The sequence below is a fragment of the Pristis pectinata genome, chromosome 10 (genome assembly GCF_009764475.1).
Source record: "Pristis pectinata isolate sPriPec2 chromosome 10, sPriPec2.1.pri, whole genome shotgun sequence".
In the NCBI taxonomy this organism is placed as follows: domain Eukaryota; kingdom Metazoa; phylum Chordata; class Chondrichthyes; order Rhinopristiformes; family Pristidae; genus Pristis; species Pristis pectinata.
This window is the reverse complement of record NC_067414.1, coordinates 70,770,724-70,793,718: the sequence shown is the minus strand read 5'-3', so window position 1 is coordinate 70,793,718 and position 22,995 is coordinate 70,770,724. Positions and strand designations below refer to the sequence as shown.

The 22,995-nt window shown below is 36.3% G+C and overlaps 1 protein-coding gene across 1 annotated transcript in view; it reads right to left on the bottom strand.

The window, feature by feature from the left end:
- Positions 1–22,995, bottom strand: part of rock2a (rho-associated, coiled-coil containing protein kinase 2a) — a 131,990-nt gene that overhangs the window by 46,925 nt on the left and 62,070 nt on the right. The window contains exons 7-12 of the mRNA XM_052024497.1: positions 20,765–20,903; positions 12,403–12,494; positions 7,753–7,912; positions 5,457–5,520; positions 3,664–3,752; positions 800–848 (exon numbers count right to left, since the gene is read on the bottom strand). Of these exons, the coding sequence (XP_051880457.1) occupies positions 800–848; positions 3,664–3,752; positions 5,457–5,520; positions 7,753–7,912; positions 12,403–12,494; positions 20,765–20,903 (593 nt within the window). The remainder of the gene's footprint in view (positions 1–799; positions 849–3,663; positions 3,753–5,456; positions 5,521–7,752; positions 7,913–12,402; positions 12,495–20,764; positions 20,904–22,995) is intronic.

The following is a 22,995-nucleotide window of genomic DNA, read 5'->3' as shown; positions in this document are numbered from 1 at the left end:
AGGATGGCAGCTTTCCTTCTCTGAAAGTAAATAAGGGGACAGGTATTTACTTGAAACCAGCCTTTTTTCAAATTAAACACTAATTTGAATTCTCCAGCTGTCTTCATGGGATTCAAACTCATGCCCTTGATCAATGATCCAGATGTCTTGCTGCTTGTTCAGTAATTTAACCACTTTGCTACTGTACCCAGTCTTTTAAGTAGTAAGGTTTTCACTTCATACATTTATGCTGACTCTCTGATCAACACAGATCTTTCCAAACAAAAGTTTATTTTGTTATTGATAATAGCATCCATTAACTTCCCCAACAGAGAGGGTATGTTGACCAAGTGCAATTTCCTGGTTTATTCTTCTTTCTTGAACGGTGATGTAACATTAACAATCCTTCTGCACCCTTGTATTAGAGCTGAATCCAATGATGACTGAAAGGTTGAACTAATGCTTTTTTCTGCTCAAAGAGAATGCAATCCAATAGAATTATTAAAACTTAAGTAACCTTAAAACTAACATTTCTATAACATCTCTTCCAGTTACTATCTTATCCATAACTTCCCTTTCCTGTCCAAGCATAAACTTTTATTTCATTTACTTATTCATTTTTTTTTTAGATAGACCACAGGATTATTAAATGTGTACTCTTCACTTGGCTTTTCTGGCTAAACAAATCATCAGAAATACAGGCAACAAGACGACAATATTTAAGAACAAGTTCAAGCTATTCATACAACCAAATTCAATTCATTTAAATTATAGACAAAAATTAAAGAGCACCTGGTAGAAAATACATTAAAAACTGTACCTCATCTTCCAAATCTTTGGATATCTTTTCCAGACGACTACTTGTGGTTCTACAAATGAAATGGTAAAAGTCAAGTGAAGATCAAGTCCTGAAACAAAACTTGAAGCAAAATAGAAGAGATTCAAAATGTTAATTCTATTTTTCCAATTATCTTAGCTGATAAGTTTCTGTTGAAACAATAAATAGTATTTTCTTCTTTAAACATACACATCATACTAGTGCACCTGCAAGTGTGTTGACACTTTCACCATCAACCCTGCAAGAGACAACAACTATGCAGAATATGCATTTTGCTGTGTGAAATTTCAATTATTACAGTTAAGATGAAGTCCACTTATGCTTCCCTTGATGTCAGCCTTTACTTTGGAGCTCTCCCCAAATAATTGGGGATTAATATTAGTGAACAGAAAGAATAAAGTCAGTCAAATTCATCTTTCATCCAGCTGGCTGGGGCCACTCTTATTCAGTTCTATTCTTATCCATCCTGCAGTTATAACCAGGGAATCTTCAGCATCGGCTGCTCTTTCTGCTTCTAGGCAATTATCTCCAACCTCGCCATAAAATTAACCCTTGAAGTCCTCTCATTTACATGCTAACCATTAACAAAAACATCTGAAAGCAATGCCAGTTTCTAGGTGTCTATTTACAAAACCCTATTTTACATCAGTACTTCCTCTCAACCGCTGTTGTCTCTACATTATCGACTTCTCCCAGATCCAGTACTAGATGAGCAGGAATTTCCTTAAATATTGTGAAGAACAAATATTGGTCCCTGCCACAAACTCAGTTCCAGAGTCTGCTATCTGAAACATAACTGGACGGTTTGCAACCTCAATGTCACATTTGGCCCCTCAGCTCACTTGCTGAAACTTTCACCTATGTCTTCGTTACCTCTGAGCTTGACTATTCCAGTGCACTCTTATTTTCTGCAAATCTGAGTTTCACCTAAACTCAAACCAAGTTTCTTTCAAACATCACATTTGCTCACTTATTGTGGATTCTAATTAACACCTCAATGTGAAAAAGTTCATCCTTATTTACCAACTTGTACATCGTCTTGCCATTCCCATCTCAGTAACATCACCAGCCCAACAATTCCTCCCATGCTTGTCCAATTTTGGCCTCATGATAATCTCTAAAATTTAATTACTACTGATTAAACACTGAATTTAATCAACAAGCGCCCAAGCTCTCAAATTTCCTCCCCAAGTGCATCAGCAGTTCTTTCCACCTTCAATCATATAATATCAAAAATTTGTTGTTAAATATTAACAGAACCAAATATAAAATTCATGATAACTAAACAGTTAAAGTCAGTTGCGCTAAATGAATGGTGAGGAAGCCCAAAAGGTCCTATGTGTATTTCAGTGTATTTAACATAGCATCATTAAAGTACTACAGGATAAAGGCATCATTAAAGTACTACAGGATAAAGGCATCAAGGGAACTTCATTCATTTTGCAGTAACATCACTTCTCTTTGCAGAATGTAAAATCCAATGCAAGTACACCCAAGGTACATTCCCTGAAAATAAGGGGCTGAATGTTCTCGAACTGGGCCAGCTAGTTGTGGTCCCAGCCCACCTGCACTTACCTGGGCAGAAATGCAAAGGGCCAACCTCAACAACACACTGCACCAAGGAGTCAGGGGACAAGGTACAGCAAGGCATTTTCTTATTCCTATTCCTACACATTCCTATTAAGTCTTTGGGTTTTCTTGACGGAGATCCCGCTGACCATTGCAGCTCCACCCTGACTTGAGGGCCAAGGACAACTGGGCCATGCCATCCAAAATAAGACCAACACTCATGGCATTTATAAACATTTAGCTGCACTGCTTAGTGGGGATTGAGCAGAAGGTTATATTGTGCTTTGAAATGTGGTTAATGAGTCTGTGATAAATGAGCCCAACATCACCTTGTCCTTAACAGGACAGAAGTTTGGGGTGGAAGGAAATTGTCACAATTTGTTGTCCACTCTTCCCTCACTCTCCCCCTTAGAGCTTCTGCAAAAAGTAACCAGGTAACCAAGTTAATTCATTGGCTGCAAGTCATTATAGGCTATGTGAGGTCTTTTGTGTCAGGTAACCATTTATTCACAGCAATTAACAATTTCATTGCATATAGGATATGACTTTTAAAAAACCTTCTCAGATGTTCTTAAATTAATAGGATTATGTAACCAATCCATACATAGCAGTACCATGCCACAGCGAGTGGAGCTACTGCCTCACATTCCCAGCAACCCAGGTTCAATCCTGATCTCCAGTGCTGTGTGGACTGCAGGGATTTCATCCCAACATCCCAAAGGCATGCAGGTCAATAGGTTACTTGGCCACTGTAAATTGCTTCCAGTGCAGGCAAGTAGTAGAATCTCAGGGAAGCTCAGGGGAATGTAGGGAGGATAAAAAGGAATTATTTTAGATTAATAGATGCTTAATCATCATCATGGATTCAGTGGGCCAAAGGGCTTGTTCCCATGCTTTATGATTCTATGACTTCAACATCTTAAAAAATTCAACTATATGTGATTTCTGGTATTCCTTTGCATTTGAATCATGCCCATCAAGGTGAAGCTGATCATTGAGACAGCAAAACATTTAAATGCGAACAATTTGGTTCCAGTGACAGGCTTCCAGTTACACACGGTACAAGTTATGATTCAGAGTAAAATGATTTTTTATAGGGAGTCCAGAAGTAATTGTTGCCATTACAATGATGTCCTTTAGCCACATCCTCAGAGCAGCAACAATTATTGCTGGGCTCCCTATAAAACAACAAAGTCATTTTATATTCTACAGACAAAAAGCACAAGTGACTCAATCTATTAGTGCGAATTATTACAAAAATTTGTCCTGTGATATACCTAAATTTTTGCTCCATTTCATCTTTGGCTTGCATTTCATTGCTCAATTGTTCTTCAAGCTGGTGCATCTTTTTCTGTAGTTTTGCAGACTATAATGAAATACGACAAAATTTCAGAAAATATATAGACAATATTCCACAGATAATTATTTTCAAAGGCTTTTAGAAGATACAAAGAGGAAACCACTTTTCATTGTTTCTTTTCTATTCCAGCTGAATTTGAAACATCTGAGTGCTTAATACATTAGTTCATGCTGGCTAGTTCATATGAAAGTTTGGTAGGGAAAAAACACTTGCATTATTTATAACCCAGCAAAACAGGACAGGAACTCCTGCTGCCTCTCCTGCCCTCTTCACAAAAAACTGTTGCTACCTGTTATCTTTTTTCATCAGCCCTTACAAGGTTTCTATTAGGTTTAGACCCTCTCTATCATTTATAAACTGCTTTCAATATTATCAGTGTATATTCACATAAACCTAATAACCGCATTGACCCTTGTTATTTACTTTCAATACAATAAGAGAATAACATTAATTAACATCTTGAAGGAGAGATATACACTATCATTTATTATTTACCTAGCACTCTTAATTATTCAAAATCCTCAGTATAGTATTTAATATTTTCCAGTACTATTAATAGCCAAGTGCAAATCCTAATCATTGTTGATATCAGGGAGTTATTAAAGAGCAGGAAGCCACTTGACCCAAATGGACTCTATAAAACAACCCAGATTGGCCCATTCTCTTTTCAACTCTGGAATTATTCTGATAAATCTTTTTCGCACCCTCTCAAGGACTTCTGTATTGTTTCTGTAGTGTGGTGACTAGAACGTATGTCATATTCCAGCTGTGGATCATAATTTATTTCTACCTCTCCCATTTCCTTTTGGGACTGTTGATAGTCTCCAGCTCCACAGCCATTATGGACAGCATGTTTAATACGTTTGCCATTCATTGCATTAAAGTAATTCTCCCTTATATTCTTCATGTATATTTTGCCCAAAACCTTACATATCCTCCTTCGTCTTTTTATCATCAGCTAATGGGAACAGGTTTTCTTTGTCAAGCTTAGCTATATCTTCCATAACCTTGTGCAACTTCAAACCTTTTAGCTTCCTTTGTTTCAAGAACAACCAGTAAGCTTCTCTAACCTAATCTTATAGCTAAAATCCCTCACCTCTGGAAACATTCTGATAAATCTCTTCTGTATCCTCTCAAGCCCCTTCACCCCGATGAAGTGCAGCGAACAGAACTGGATGCAATATTCTGATTGTGACTTAACCTATGTTTCATAAAGGTTCAGCATAACTTTCTCTTGTTACTAGACCTCCTAACTCTTTTCATGAAGCCCAGAGTTCAACTTGCCCTGCTAACTAATCTCTCACCTTCAAAAACTTCATGTACACACACACACACACACACAGGCTCTGTTTCTGTCTTTTTAACAGTCATTGAGTCTAAATGCCTTTCCCCATCCCTTCTGCCAAAACACAATCCTTCACACTTCTGTATTTAATTCTGTCACTTGCCTGTCTGTTCTGCTATCTTATGACCTGTTGCAGCTATTTGGTATCTTAATTTTTTCCATATCTCCAATGAATAAATTGAATTTCTACCCTGCATTTCAATATTCAAGCCATTCAAAGATTAAAAACCAAAAATTTAAAGATTTTCCCACAGAATGGTAATTACAACAAACAACATTATTGAAATAGAAAAACATTTTAAATAATTAAAGCAAAAAACTAGTACTTGCTTTCCACAATAACTATAAACCATACTAGTACTCACCTCAATTTTATTGGGTAAATTGGGCTCATTTTCTTTATAGGATGCAGGCAAGTCACTTAGCAACCTGAGGGGAAAGATGACTTAATTAGGGAACTTCTGCTGCCATGACAATACTGGGGCTTTCATTCAAGACAAGAGTACAATTTGGCTCAGCATTTTTATTCAATTATCAGCCAAGTCACACAGAACACTAGTGCTCCACCTTTGATATAGGTTGAGTAAGAAAATCTCAGCTAGACAGCGAAGATGGAAATTCATTCAATCCAAAGTGCTGTTCAAAGGCACCCAATGCAGGTGAACAATTATTGCAAACAAATTAGTTCCTGGTCATTCAGTGCTTCCATTCACTCATGAAATACTGGAGAGTTCTGGTGCCTGGTCCAATTGAAATACAATCAGCCCCAAGTTTTAGAAAGGAACTGTACTGATGTCCTAGTCATTGTTTATATGTTGGGTTACAAAAAATCTGGGGTACTGGGTCTAATTAAACAAAAATCTTTCAAGAAGAATGCCACTTTCTCCACCAAAGGAAGTAAAAGGTTTGCCTGAATGGAAGCCTACATGTTGCAAAATAAGATAGTACTAAAACAACAACACAAAGTTTTGCATTAGAGCAGTGGCGACGGGGGATACATTCCACTTGCTCCTAACAACTTTATGTATTAGAATAGTGCAACTACTTCAAGAGTTCTAACAATATGTAAACAACATGCAGTGAAATTTAGATTATAATTTACTTAATAAAGGCGTTAACGCTACCTTTGAACCTTTTTGAAATGTAAACGCAGTTAGAATTACACCACACTGAAATTGTTACAGTCACTGAAGATTAAACATGTCAGACTATTACAATGGAATAAGGAAGGGTAAAAGCAAATCTAATCAAAGTACTCAAAATTATCAAAAACATCCTACTGACACTTGAATTATGAAAAGAATTAAGCAAATAACAATGTGGAAACAAAGGTGTGACAGAATTGCTGACTGTAATATTTGAAGTCTATCTTATGTTCTGAGCTTGTTTTTCTCTTTTGGAAAAATATGTGATAGGCCATGTTAATACGAATGCTGGAGTTCACTTTATTATTACTATAGTGACGTGTTTCACATTCTGATCATCTTCCACTTCCACAAGTTTTTCTACCCGAGAAAGCTGGCTCAGCACCGTCTTTGTGACAAGTCTTTGCCCAGTCTTTTCAAACAAATACATAAAACAACCACAGCAGTTACATTCAATATCTAACAATTGAAAGATTAGTTAATCTCATGAAATCAACAGAAATACCAAAGTGCATAAATAGAAATCTACTTTCCATATCCACTCAATACAATAGTAAATTGTATCACCATTTTTGTACTGCCTACATCACTAAAAATGGACAACTCAAAAGGTTAATATCATTATTGTGACATTAAGTTTAGCAATTTAAAAATTGAAACATCACAAACCCCAATGCCATCCAAGTCCTCTTCTGAAGAGAGGCACACACTTATTTATACTGCAAGGTTCACCAAATTTTTATCCCCACTGACAAAGATTCAAGCTCTCATATTCAAATCTCAAATGGCCTGCACCACCCTATTTCTGCAATCTCTTTCAGTCCCATGTTTGTGCATGCTCACTACACCCATCGCTACTCCCATTCTCTGGAACTTTCCAATATTCTTCCACTTGACTTCCCACACACCTATGTCAGAGGTCTCCTTGAAAGCCATCTTTTTTTTTATTACATCCCTCTTCGAACCAACATTGTAATAAAATGCACTTTTGTTTTATACAATGAACACTACAACAGATATAGCGCAGTCATAGTTTTAAATAACCGTTAGTTAAATGAACATGTTAACAAACACTTTGTGCTCTGAATACTTGTGATGCAGTTTAACAGTTCAATTTGGTTGTAAACCACAATGTCAGAAGCACAATGGGAAAACTTAGACAAAGCTGGAATTTGAAATTTAGTATTAAATCTGTCAGATAGTAGTAACAGAATGCTCTCAAGTACAACTGTTAAGTAATATTGACTTAATCATGATTTTAGTGTTATGTCATGGATCGATCTCCAATGTTGTTCATTCAGTGAGTTGTGCGTTGCATAAATACAATGCAATATGGTACCCTCATTTTCTTGCAACTTTCAGTCACAACAGTATGGGATTGTTAATTCATAAAAAGGGAATTATTTTGTAGAATTTCTAAATGTTAATTGATCCCACTGAATATAGCAGTGTATAAATTCTACACTATCGAATACAAATTTCTACTGTATTTAAGGTACAAGTATTAAGAACTTACTGGCTATCTCTGAAATATGTGAATCCTACAAAAGGTAACTGGTTCCCAGCGAAGGCTTTTGGGGTTGGAAACGTTTCTACTTCTCCTTTATCATCTTCAATATCATCAAAGTTACTTGTGTCTATGTCGCTGCTCAATTCAGGCACAACAGGGGCTGCAGCTGTGTGTTACAAAGAGAGAAAAATAAGAGATTAGCTTTTGCTTCTTTACCACCACCCAGGAACCTTATAAACCTCAGAAGCTTTAGGTCTTCAATATAAATGAAAAAACTGACATTTCAGTATAATGTAATGTCTAATATCTGTCAACTGTAAAACTTGGGATATTATACTCCTGCCATAGTACTACAACTGAATCTGCTAACTTGTACCACAGTTTGATCATTTAACAATACAGTCTCTGCATGCCAAGTTTTATTTATAGAATTAATTTCATTTTTCTTTTCAAGATTCTATTTCAGTCCTGACCCAAAATTAATCCAAAAAAATGTTCAGGTTTGGAAGTGTAATGAACAGCATTTATTCTCATTTGCCAATAATAAAATTTAGTTTTATTTATGTGCATAATAGTAAAATATAAAGCCATCAGCTTTGTACCTAATCATAACACATCCATTGATCAAAAATTAACACAACGAGGATCAAATGTGACCGACAGTTAATGGACATCTTGAGTAGCTATAGTAAAGTAGTGTTATGAAGGAGGATAAAAACTGAAAGTTAACTAAGCCTGGAATCAGTTTCTGGTCTTTACAAATAACCAGAGTTTCCTCCATATGATATGCACAGGGAATATTTTAGATGTGAAGTTAATCTGTTCTTCATAGTTTAAAAAAAACAGCTTCATCAAATAACTAATTTGGCACTTTATTGAATCTGACACCTCTAATTTACGTATGCAATTAATTAGGAACAAAAATATTTGATTTATGTCACAGATCATCAACTGTTCTGGATGCGAGTGATCAATGTGCACAAGTATGTGATATCCTTAAGAATTTTCAAAACTGATCTATTTATTCATTAAACATCTGTCAATGATCTAAGTAAATGTTGATCAAAAATAGTAGTGAGAATTGTAAGTAACGGAAGTGCTGATGACTAATAAGGCCTAACAATGACAGATTGCACTTAAGGTTGGCAAAAAATAAACTGAATGAGATGTGACACATCCACACAAGCAGAAACTATATCAAGTCATAATCTTCCACCATGCACAAAAATGTTTAAAATAATTTATTGACATATTTATGTGATTAACATCACAAAAAGATATCTTCATTCATTTAATGATAATTCACAGTCTACGAGTTTTTTTTTGGAAGAAGAATACAACTCCAATAATCCCCTATCTGATTGTTCAGAAATCCTGATGGCTCAGCATCTGATTCACCTGGAAGTATTTCCGATACTCCCTTTGAACTTATTTAGGCACCATTCTAGAGTTCCTTATGAACTCAACTGGCCCTGTTTCTAGTCCTCCTTATAAATTCACCAGGGCTCTGGTTCTCACGTCTCTTTTAAGCGCACCATGACAGTTTCCCCACACTCTTTAAACTTACAGGTGCCCCATTTCCTGCACTACTTTAAATTCAAGTAATTCACTGAAAAATGTATCATACTACTGTATAACATCTGAAAGTTAATTAAAAGTGGGGTTATGATATTAATAGGAGCAACATCCATTAGTCCAGGAAATCTGCCAGTCTGGCACCAAAGTCCCAAGGGTACTAGGTTATTGGAATTCTACTGCATTATGAAAACAAAGTCTCAAAACAGTTCACAAAACATTGAATCCTATATAGTACCTGAAGAATAATATAAAACTAAAACTGTTATATGCCATTTTAAATGTTGTGGTCCAGTATGTGTCCTGCACATCACACAACCAAATCCCTACTGATTTCTTTCAAACTTTCAATTCATACATTGCCCTGAAACTCAACTTTAAGACTTCGGAAAAATAAATTCTACAGGTCAGTTAGTGTATAGGGTAGTCAAAACAGCACTCAAGTAATTTACAGAAAGTGAGACTTGAAAGATTTTATTAACCTGAATTTCATAAAACGCTGACAAACACCATTTTATTAAACCTTCACTTATGATATCCTTGAGTTTTCAATTCATCTTGGGCCAAACTACCAGTGCCCAATGTCTGAAAACTTTAAAAAAACATAATATTTGATCAATTTCTATGCATATCATAATGTAGCAAGATATGCAATTTCTTGCTTAAAGGCATGAAACTTCCAGTGGGGAACAGTTTCAGCTGAGCATATTCAATACAGGAGAAAGTGCACTAGGCGAATTTAAATTTTAAGATTTATTAGTCACATGTACATCGAAACACACAGTCAAATACATCTTTTTGCGTTACTGAGAATGCGCTGGGGGCAGCCCGCAAGTATCGCCACTCTTCTGGCGCCAACATAGCATGCCCACGGCTCCTAACCCGCACGTCTTTGGAATGCGAGAGGAAACCGGAGCACCTGGAGGAAACCCACGTAGACACGGGGAGAACATACAAACTCCTTACAGGCAACAGCGGGAATTAAACCCAAGTCACTGGCGCTGTAAATAGCGTTATGCTAACTGCTACACATTTCAAACAGTGTTTGAAGGCCATTCAGGGAATAATGCCTCTATGGATCATACTGGTGGTCTTCAAAGAAAATCAATGGAAAATGCACCTTTAGAACTGGCAGTAGATGTTTAATCCTTAAACCCACACTACTGGACAGTAATTTTTTTCTGCGTCCTTAACCTGTAATGTGGTTTCCAAAAGCCCTACATTTCAGAAGCCCTGAAGTATATTTTAGTTAAATTTTGAAAAAAATGCGAACTTTTACCATTATTTGTAATTCTTTCCATGTTAATACTTCAATAAAGAAACAAATATACTTTGAAGGGGAATAGGTGAAATGCACCTTCTATGGTGTGATTTTAATAATATTAAAAATACATATCCCAATATGTGCCCTCATTAACAACCAGACAATTGGACCAACTTTGTCATTCTTGGTGCACACAATTTTTTTTTAAATGTTATTACCAAGGATCTTCATCTGAACAAGCCTATTTGCATTGGTAATTGAGATTACACTCGTTCAAAAAATCTTTCCTTCATCTTCCACTGTAGAATCAAATTCAGATGACACATATTACAGCACAATTTAACTCAAGGGTGCAGTCAAGAAATTTCCATTATACGTGTAAACCAGAAAAGATTAAATTAAAAACTTCTTCACTTCCTTCTTAAATATTAGTCAAATCATTTACCAAAACTGATTGCTGACAACTCTTTACTTCAAAAACTGCAATCACGTCTAATTATATTTAAAAGAAAACACCATTTTCACACTGGACGTGATTAACAACCAGCACTTCAATTAAGAACTCAAAAGCTTTAGTCACTACACACCCCCACCCCCTAGATTTCAAATCTCAAAATAACATGCAAATCCAGAAATAATATGAAAATATTTAATCCAATGGATCTTTCACTATTCATAATCATCTTTGTTACATATTGGGCAATGCAAAATAGCAAGTTGCTGCTGACAAACAATGATACAGAGAAAACTATTGCTCATTCTGAAAATCAGATTAAATTTATTTTCTGCTTTTCAGGAGGAAACAGAAGCCTTCATTGCCAAAGCAATATGGAGAATTAACTGTTCTGTACCCAAATATACTATACTCAAACAACTTTGGCTTTAAATTACACATTAAAAGTCAACATTTCCTCCAACCTAATTGTACAGTAGTCGTCATTTTATTTTAATATCAAAACCCACAGCACTGATTGATTGAGGTGTTGTCATACCTAAATGATTTTCAATATCCAACTTATCTACCTTATCCAACAAGCATCTGTCTTGCACTGGTGCTGGAATCACAATCTTTGTTTGTTTTACCATCCAAATGTTTATGGCATTTTTGATTATAGGGTCAAATACTTCTCAGAGGAGAAAAATACTCAAGCAATGTTATATTCAAAGTAGTCAGAAAATAACAAAAAGTTAAGATGGACAGTATTTGATCAAACAGGATTTGATCAAATCAAAAAAAAGTCAGTTACTCTTAAATGACTTCTTGTTCAGCTGACTGAATTTTGTTAGTTATAAGTGAAAATATAGTTTAAGGTTGTGATGCATAAATTACACATGTATGTTTTTTAAACTTCGAATTGCCAGAAGCAGTTTCGAAAACATGGACCTTGGCAAAATAGGATCCACAAACCTAAGGGACCTCTGAAGGATTCTTTGCAAGTCAAAAATCAGACTCACATCTGATTTCTACATATTTTCTATTACCGATGTTATTTCTGTTGATATATAAAACTGTTGTACAATGCTGCATTACTTGAATGCTGCTTCCATTGAGAAATTAGGACCAAGTGGACTTTGAGCATTTTAACTGCATTGGTCTTCAAAAAAAAAATTGAAATTCCACTGCATCAAAGTGAGAAATTGTGTTACTGAATGCAATTTAACTTTGTTCATGAATAGTCTGCAAATGTTCTCAATTTCTGTTAAAGATTTTCAAAAGGTAAGCTATTTAAGCCAAGTTGAACTTTATTACTGTTATTTAAAATTGTCCTGCAATTTATATTAAATATACCTTGATCATAATCATAATCAGTACTCACCCTCACGAATATTGTCCCACGTCCACTGGTCATTTTTGAAGAAAGAATGACGCTTGATTTCTTCAACTCCATTTCTCCCTAACCGAACTTCCCTGAACATGACAATAAATTGGAATGAGAAGGTAAATCAAGATAAATCAAATCATTGTGCACACTGAATATGAAATCCTAATCAGTGAATGTGCTTCACTGCTTTTTGATGTGCTTAATGGTTCCACATTTTAGTAAATTATCAACATAGCTAAAATGCTGCATTCTGCCACGTGTGGAGCAGCCCCACTTAAACACTGAAACACTGTGAACGTTTGGGGGAGGGACTCTCAACACTGCAAAAAAAACCACCAGAGCTCTTATGGTGCCAAACTATTGCAAGAACTTGGATTACAACCAACCACCAGTAAGATATTTAAATTAAGAATTCAAAGGAAATCAATATCCTATGAGGAAAATAAATATTTTTATTCTGAACTGCTAACAATTTACTTTCTAAACATTAGATAGTACGTCAAAACTCAAGTTATGTGCAGTAGAAAAATAGGGACTATTGCAGCACATTTTCTAACCATCCCAGTCTTAGCTAATTTTGTACTAACAACACTTCATAAAATATATATTAAACATATTTCTTTTTAAAATGTTTCATTTTAGATAAATCTGCTAGAATTAATTCAGGCCCGAGATTAAAATTTGAATTACCATCTTGTAATGTGAGTAACTGGTTCAAATATTTCTAGTCCTAAATTTAGTATAAACAGGAAATTATCTGCACGTGCTAAAAGTGCTCCCAAGTATTTTTTTATATATAAGGACAGTATTCAAATGAATGAGCAGGGGAAATAACACAAATACTCAAACTATTTAATAAAATGTTTGTTCATATACATTTTGGAATGTGACACCTGAAAATTTAACATCTCCATTTAACATTGTATAATTACTATTAGTTTCAATTCTTTTCAGTTGCATGCAATAAACAGTAATTCCTTCACATACTGCAAAATGCATTTTCAACAAAGAATTATATGTTTATTTTCCTGTCAGTGTATTAGAATGCCATAGCTTTCAGCCAAACTTGCTCCAGGCAGCTGTAGACACAGAAAGTAGGTTATGCAACTAGTGGGGAAATGTTAAAGCAGGATACATTAGTTAAGATTGTGCTCTTAAGAACTGGACATTAAGTATTTCAGAAGAGTCTTTGAACACTAAACAGTGATAGAACTACTATTGCTGCAGCCAATTACAGTGACTTTGTCTCCAGCCAGTCTGAGATTTACTGATACAGCTTATGCCAAGGATCACACCTAGTAAATTATTCAGGCTGAAAAGTACTTGCATGTCCTTGGAGACTGAGGTGTTTTTTTTGGGGAGTTGGGGATGGTTAGGGGAGGAAGGAAGAGCCAGTGGACAAGTTAGCATAAAATGTCAGGAGGAAACAGGAGACGAGTTTTCTTTTAATGCAGTGGAAGAGAGGTGCTGGCCGAAGTAACTTGTACTTTGCAGGTCTCCCACATTGGCTCTATGGGTGCAAGACCACATTCCCCAAGAATGCCAACAGTGGACATCTCGAGGATTACGCGTCCAGGTTTAGCTGCAATACTCCACAAGGAGCTTTGCACAAGGACTGATATCATCCTGAACACATGCTGCACAAAATATGGTTCTGGGCAAGCATGATTTACAATGGGAGGTGTCCAGCTGAATTTTCTGAGCAATATAAAACAATAGTTTTGAGAGAGAGAGGGGAAAAAAACCAAATTTCAATTGTATAATACTAAACAAGACAAAGTCATTAAATTTCCAGGCAGTACAGTTCAGTAATACATCACACAGTAATTGCACTGATGTAGGGATCTTTCACGTACTGTGGAGTAGGGAGTTTCAGAGTTTAACTGCATGTCAACTTAAATTATTCCCAGAATTACTAGAGTGCAAGCTAACAGGAATCTAGAAATATAGTGGACAATGGGTCATGAAGTAAATCTCGATAATCAATGATGATTTGAACACAGAAACAAATGGAGAATATTTCACATTTGGCAAATTCAGTGTTGCTATTCTTATACCCAATTTAACACAAAAAGGAATAAAAATGGAAAGTGCTAGAAATATGCAGCATTTGTGCAAACATTGAGTTTCATGAGAACATCATTACATAAGAAATAGTTAAATATTTTAAGTACAAATCATAAGCAGGTACAGAGGCTGGGACGAGGGATCAACAATGAAGGTCTGTGATTAGGTTCAGTTATGTCTGGAAGACTGAAAAGTGCTTGGTCATTAGATGAGCTAGTGTTTCAAAAGCACGTTTTTTTATATAATCGGAATGGATTAGGAAGGCAGAAAGTGAGATTGAGGCCTTGAAGTTAACAAGGAACCCTGCAAGGCTGTCAACCTGCATTCAAAACACACGTGTTCTACAACGCATTAAAACAATTTATATTTGGTCTCCGAATGTTGAGGAGACCACATTGAGAGTACAGAATACTAAATTGAAACACATTAGATTAAGGGAAAAACAAAATAGAAACTTTTCTTTTCCATTTTAGAACTTGTTAAAATGTCTCCAACAAAGTGCATTGCAATTGCACTACAATTGTTTCAGTACACATTGCTCAAGATTCCAGACTTTTTATTGATAGCTGTTAACAGCTGACAAACAATTCATTACATAGTTATGCAATTAATTATCAGACTCTCCGTGACAAGTTTAAATGGATAATTAACAAACCTATTACATTTGCATAGTAAAGTCACAAAAAGCTAAGGGCCAGATGGTATTTTCATGGCTAATGATGGAGCAACACGAGTCCTCCTTCAACTTTTAACAGAATCTGAACTGTGAAATGCTGCATTAAGTCATCTGTCATGCACCGAGTGCCCAGAGCTGCTACCTTAAGCCCTGGACAGTTTAACTATACATCTGACATTTTCTCTCGACAATTGGTAATACATTACATGGACTTATTATCAATCCTAACCCATCGTCTAGCAAAGAGAAAACCATCATTATCTCAATCTTACATGGAAGATGCCTGATTGCCAAAAAAGGGCTCTGTTTGCTTGTTTTGAAGCATACAAATTGGGCATTTGGCCTATGTATGGACTTGGAGGAGAAATGACAGTAGATAACACCAAATCCTTTTGGAGTGCACACAAGAGAAATGCTGTTAGCATTTAGACCAAATAGTCTTGGATCTGCCCTTAGTGTTTTATTGGTTGCATGTGATGGGAATGAGGTTGGGACTATGGTCCTTAGCAATGCAGGTGAATACATGGATTTAGTGTCTAACATAAAGGAGCCCTGGGAGATGATCAAGGGGAATGAAGGACTAGTGATAACAACATTCATATGGAAAGAATGAGCATAAGAAGAGGCCCTAGAAAAGAAAAGGAACATGGCAGATAAAACATAAAAAAGGTGAGGCTTTGGATGGAAAAGTACTGGTTTGCAGAAGGCAGATGTCTGAAAGCATGTTCAATTGGCAAGTGAAAGTTGCAATGCCAAAATTTTTCAACTTGAAGAGGCACTACATTAAACTTAACAGATTTAATTAAAAAAAAACCACTAATAAATTCATATTTATCTTCCAGAAGGTACAAAAAGAATATGGCAGGGAGATGTATTTCATTATCCTTGGTCAACTAAAATTTTGTTGTTATAGGAGGAGGAAATTGTTCTACTGAAGCTTCAAACCAAAAAAAAAATCAAATGAGTTGAGTTTCCAGCCGTGAACAACAAGGCATAGTGAATGCCCAGTGTACTCCTGAGAGCACCCACTGCCCTAGAAAGGCCTATCTTTGACTGGGCCAAGCCTGGAAACACAGCCTTACCTCAACTGATAATCGCAAATATTTAATAACAATTAAATCTGCAGAGATTAAAAAATATGCACATAAACACAAAATAACATTGAAATAAAGCAAAATAAGCCCTCGTGGAATCCAGCAATATGTTAGACTGTGAGATGTGCTACTACCTTTTACTTGTATAGTGCCGAGAATGTACTCATCTGTTGTAAGGCAGGTTCGGCCCCTGAAATCAGCTGAAAAATGTGGCAAATGTGCACTTCTCCCCAGCAACAGTTGAAACTACAGACTGCTCAGCCAGCAGCAGTTTTGTATGGTGTGACAGATTTTTGAAGTTCACATCAAATTAGGATTGTTGCATGTACAAAGAATAGGTGAGGATTTGTTTATCCATACCCAGAATAAAGTGAAGTCTTGATGTCAACAATGGAAGAGCTGGTGGGCATTTCAACAGATATCACATCAATAATAGGAGGGCATAGTGAAATGACCATACACAGGATGAAGAGCTCAGCCAGTATCACTGTACTGTATACCAGCAAAATCTTCAGGGGAAAGATCTTAATTTCAAATAAGACATAATTGTCATCTCCATGGTCAACTTCCTATATCATGGACTCAACTATAAGGCTCACCTGGAGTGTTTGCTGTGCAATTGCTGGAGATTAATATTTTTATTGGTAAAGAAAGAACGGCTTGTGATAGATACATCCTGGAGGATGCCAAGGGGTTTAGTGATCTTGGTTTCCATACTGACCTTCTCCTTTCTGATCTGAGTGTTCAGCATCAGGGAGAGGAACAATGGATCCGATGTTACCGGTCAAATCACATCTTTTCAGATGAAACTGGAAGTGTTCTATACACAACTTGATGGGAAGGAATGAGAGAGAAATCCGCTTGCAAGGCAAGGCCACATGGCCCCTTGAGACAGCTTCTACAGGTATATAAAAAGGAGACTAAAGTAAATTTGTTCACTTTGAAGATGATACGATGGAATTAATAATGAGATAGAGAAACTGCAGAGATCCTAAATTATTATTTTGGATTGATCCTCACAGTAAAAGATAGTACAACAGGAGGTGGGGGCGGAACAAACGGAAACTTATTAACGATCTCTATCAATAGAAAAAAATACCAAGCAGATTCATGCGACTAATGGCCAAGAAGTCCATTATTAAAGAGGTGATTTAGAATATCACAAAAAGGTGTTTGACAAATTTGCTGGAGGTCTTTCAAGAAATAACAAACAACTTGGAATAAAAAGGAGCCAGTAGACAGATCTTTTGGATTTTTAAACAACATTCAATAAGTTGCCACATAAAGGGTTACTGCACAAAGAGCACACAGGGTTGGGGGTAATATATTATCATGGTTGGGGACTGGCTGGCTAGCACAAAACAGAATAGATAAGTGGTTCATTTTCAGACTGGCAGTCAGTAACTGGTGGGGTGCCATGGGGATCAGTGCTAAAGCCTCATCTATTTACACTCTATCTTAATGACTTGGATGAAGGAATAAAGTGCTGCAGCCAATTTTGCTTATTTGGTAGAAAGACGGGTGGGTTATTAAGTTGTGAAGACACAAAGAGACTGCAAAGGGATACAGACAAGTTAATTGAGTGGATAGAATTTGGCTGATGAACTACACAGTAGGAAAATGTTAGGTTATCCCCTCAAAAGTTGGAATGAAAAAAAAAATCAACCTATTTAAATGGAGTGAGATTACAAAACTTTGTTGTGCAAAGGGACCTGAAAGTCCCAGCTCACAAAATACAATGTTAGCTTGCAGGTACACAAGTAATTAGGAAGGCTAATGGAATATTGCCCTTCACTGCAAAGGATATGAAGCTTAAAAGTAGAACATACTGGGGAGTAATGTGCACAATTTTGGTCTGCTTACTTAAGGATGTGCTTGCACTGGAGGTAGTGCAGAAAAGAGTTTGCCTGGTTGATCCCTGGGATGGAGAGGCTGATGTATGAAGAACAGTTGAATTGGTGGGCCTACACTCATGAGAGGTGTTCTTATTGAAACACAAGATTCTGAACTGGATCAAGAGGGTGGATGCTGGGTGGACATTTCCCCGAATGGGGTTATCTCGAACTAGATGGCATAGCTCCAGAATAAAGGATCATCCATTTAAAACAGAGAATTGGAGGAATTTCTTCTCTCAAGACGGTCATGATTCTTTGGAATTCTCTACCTTGGCACAGTCTCAAGTGGCCACGTGGCCTTGCCCTGCAAGCTGATTTCTCTCATTCCTTCCCATCAAGTGTTTTAAGAGCACAGTAATGAATCAGGATAATTCTAAAGATATGGGGAAATATCATATTTAACTAAGCAGCAAATCCCAGGCTTTCATAGAGACAGAAATAATAATTATTCCAAGCAGAAAGAAGTGGTGTAATTTTCTTGAATTTAGCCCTGCAATGTTCCAACTCTCTTCTCAAACAGAAGAAAGGGAATCTGCTCAAGTTAATAGTTAGCTCAATTCTGAATCTTTTCCTAAACACAGAACCTTTATAGCACAGGAGGCAGTCATTCAGCCCATAGTGTCCATGCCAGCTTTTGTACTGCAATCCAATCAAGCCTCTACTCATATCTAATAGCCCAGTAAAGTATTTTCCATAAAGTGCCTATGCAATTCTTTCAAAAGCTAATATTGACTATGTTCACCACTCTTACTGCAGATCATAACCACTGTCTACATACAAGAGTTTGCCCCTGGCACTTTATTAACCAGTCTCAACATACCCTTCCACTTTCAAAGACAGACAAACAAACACAAGTCCCCACTATTCACATGGACAATTTACTACTGTGCCATTTAGCCTATATTATCTCTCTTCATTCTGCTGCCATTACATCTCCCTTCACATTACTCTGTATTAAATTTCATCTATCACTGGTCTGACCATCTCACCAGTATCTATTCCCTTTGAATGTAGTGTTTTCTTCACTGTTTTTCACATCCTGTTTTGTCTGTACTTATTGAAATGTTACCTTGCACACCCATATCCAAGGTAGCAATATCTAAAAAGCAGCGGTCCCAATACTACCCCTAGCAAATACCATTGTTCTACCACCACTCTGGAAAGAGGTTTACCACCACTCTCTGCTTTTGTCCTTGAGCTAATTTCTTAACCATGCTGGCAGTGACCCACTATTTCAATACCCCTTAATTCTGCCTTCCATGTGAGATTTTGTCAGATGCCTTCTGAAAATGTATATAGACAGCAATTGCATTTCCATTATCAGACTTTGTTGCTAACTTGAAGGCAAATTAAATTTTTTGATAAGTTTGTGTTAGCTCCCCTTTGTTAATTCAAACTTCTCCAAGTGTTAATTAAATTCTTCCCTGACTATTGCTTTTAAAAGCCTTCCTGCCACTGTGGTTAAACCTAGTGGCATGTATTGCCAGGAATAACTTTATATATTTTTAAACAAGAGTGTCATATGCGCTATTTTCCATTCCTATGACACCTCCCCCATATCTACTGAGGATCGGAAGATTATGCTGTGTCTTTATGCAAATATCATCTCCACTTCCCTCAGTAAAATAGGATATATCCTAACTCATTTTAAGCATGGCCAGTTCTTTTAATACATTCCATCCCCACCCTACCCCATTATCAAATGTCATCACATTCACTTTCTGTACTGGCTCCCCTTCTCCTGAGATTGACCAATACAGAGTACTTAAGGTTTCCAATTATGCCCTTTGGCTCCCTTCTTGATTTATAATTGTTCCCACCTCACCTCTTAATATCTGCTCACTATTTACATCCTTAAATATTTCTTTTTGGTTCCTACTTTATGTTAATTGTTATTCTACTTTCATCCTTTGTCTTCGCCCATTCTTATTCACCTCCCCTTACTATATTCGGACTGGTGTTTTATACTTTAATAAGGTACTGCTGGTTGGATTGAAAGCATAGACCATTATCAAGTCTCAAGAACTAAAAGGGCCAAAAAAATTTCAAACAAATTATGACATCAAACATTTTTGGGCACCAGACTCAATTTCCTGCATTTTAAATAAAGAAACCGTTAGTGGTCTGTTGTTTGGTGCAAGTCTTTACAGAGACTACGTCAACAAACTATTTGTGTCTTCCTGTACATAATCAAAAATTAGTTTCTGGTTCAGTTGTTGTTAATAATGTTTCATTAATGGCTCTCAAAAAGGATTCACAATGTCAATCCAGTCCTTAATACAAAAAAACTTCACCACTGATGTTGCTTATCCTGCACTATTACAACTTTTCTCAAATTGACTAACTGCATCCACATCAAGTTGAACAAATTTGACTTGAGATAGTTGTCAATTAGTAGGGATAAAAATTCTTAAATATGTATTTCCTAGGACAATGAAGGGTGGTCAAAAGTTACAACTACGGATGTTCGTGCTTTAAATTAGTTTTAAGCTAAAAATGAATGGTGATTAGGAGATGCCTTAGATTTAAGTTGTACTTGTGAAGTAAATGACCCCTTAACCAAGGATTCAACTTGTATATTTGCTAATATTTAATACATGTCATTAAAATTTTGGGAAAAATACCTGTCTGTCAAGAAGGCACAGATGAGGTCTTTGGCGTGCTTTGAGATTTCAACATCATCTGGAAAGTTGAGCGAATTTTTGTGATCCATAATTTTACTGTATGTACCAACAAGGGAATCTGCATAAAATGGTGTATCACCTGATAGAGAGTATAAGAGGAATTGATATAAGATGATATGCTCTTGCAAAAAATTCAAACACCATACCAATATGTTGAATACCTCATCATAGAAGTGCACAACATAAAAAGTACATTTCACAGTTTACTTTTTTTTTCCAGCCACACTAATCATCACAGCAGTTATAAAATACAGAAGCTGGAATTACGAAGTTGAGTAAATTAAGTTACTGAATGGAGACTTGAGTGAAGATACAAAAGTCACCAAATGAGCTATTCAAACGTCCTGTCTAAGATTACAAAGAAGTGTTCAAAAACAGACCTCCCATCCATTATAGTATATTAGTTTTGGTTAAAATTATATTTTGTGAAACCCAATTGTTGAAGAGAAAAAGTGACAGGAAAGAATAATTCCAGAATTAACTTTTTAAATTGTAATAGTTATCCCTTCCTCCAAATCAGAAGCAGTAGGCCTCCAGAGGTGAAGGGGAAAGAACTGTGCAAAGGAGACTAGAAACCTTAAGAAACATTCTCCGAACAAAGTGTGTTTTTAGTCTCTGTAAAGGTCTTGGAGAACAATATATTATGATTCAACTCTTACTTTTCAAGTGCCATAACATATTTTCTTACAAATGAGAAAATTATGGAAAACACCAAACTAAGGCCAATTCTGATACTGTAAATACAGTTTCAATAGACAAAATTTGCATTCCTATTTCAAACAGAAGAAAAGCAAAGCATGCAGGACATTACAAGGAAATAAATCAAGGACAAAGACTTGTCTGTGTAAGCAGAATAAGTGTCAAAATATTGTCACTGAAGAGCCACAAGTCCATAGGATTTGTGTATTTTTATTCCTGTGGTTAAATGGAGATGGGTGAGAATGCAGCAATCGTTCTAACTCTGATAATCCAGTTCTAATCATTCCCATCTTAAATAGACAAGTGAGATGGTCCATTTTCCACACTAAAGGAGAAAGAAAATAAAAACTGAATTATCAATCTGGTGGCCAAAAATATGCCATCAGGAAGCAGCTAATAATAAAGGAAAGAATGAGTTAACAGACTTAAAATTTTCAACTGATTAGAAGATCTAGCATGGATCAAGTCTGATGATACCAAATCAATTTTTTCCGAAGGGGTGACTAAAGTTATGGAGAGCAGAATATCTTTGGACATTACCTGTATGATTTCCAGAGTTACAGAATAAAATTCCTTCATAAGTACCAGGCAAAATTGCGGCTCATGAAATTCAAGTGAAATTATTGACCTGGATGCAAAATGGTGGAAGACAGATAATGGGAACAATGGGCAGGCACTCAGATTGGATGGATATTTTGGGACTGCAGTTATAAGTGGCATTTATAAATAATTCCAGTAATGGGAAGGCTAGTCACAATCCAAGGTTGGAAAGACTCAATGACAGGCAAGACTGTGGCAAACTGTGCAAAGTGGATTCCAATGTAGGAACCTTTGCTCCATCTTTTAATGCCCAATGCAATTTTTAGAAGCTGAAGAACTAGAATCATTAGAGGCCCAGAGGCTTCAAAGTAAAATGGCATTCATTGTTCAGAAAATACACAAAATTACAGAATGCTAGCACTTAGAGGTCTGCAGCACAGGGGTTAGAAATAATGCTACAGCTACAGTTCAGTTGCTGTTCCAAGCACCACACAGTATAAAGTTATTAACCTTGGAGGGCTTGACCATTTACTAAGATGATAATTGGAGTCCATACAAATTATCAACTAAACCTGTATTCTCTGTAATCTCAAAAATTAACATACAATAAAGATGAAAGACCGGGGCATCGCCTGAATACTATAGCCAGACCGTTCAGGTATGAAGTTATGGAAAACTCTTCCAAATGCAAAGAATGGTAGAAGTTCTTTTGTAAATGATAATAGATGCCAACACAATTGTTAATTCTATTTCCTGTAACCACAGATATTAAGGGATATAGAATAAAGAAAAGCACATGGACTTACTTTACAGATCAACCATGATCTAAATGAAATCACTCAGATGCCACGGCCAAGAAAGCTCACCAGTGCTTCTACTTCCTCAGGAGGCTAAAGAAATTTGATTTGTCCCCTTTGACTCTCACTAATTTT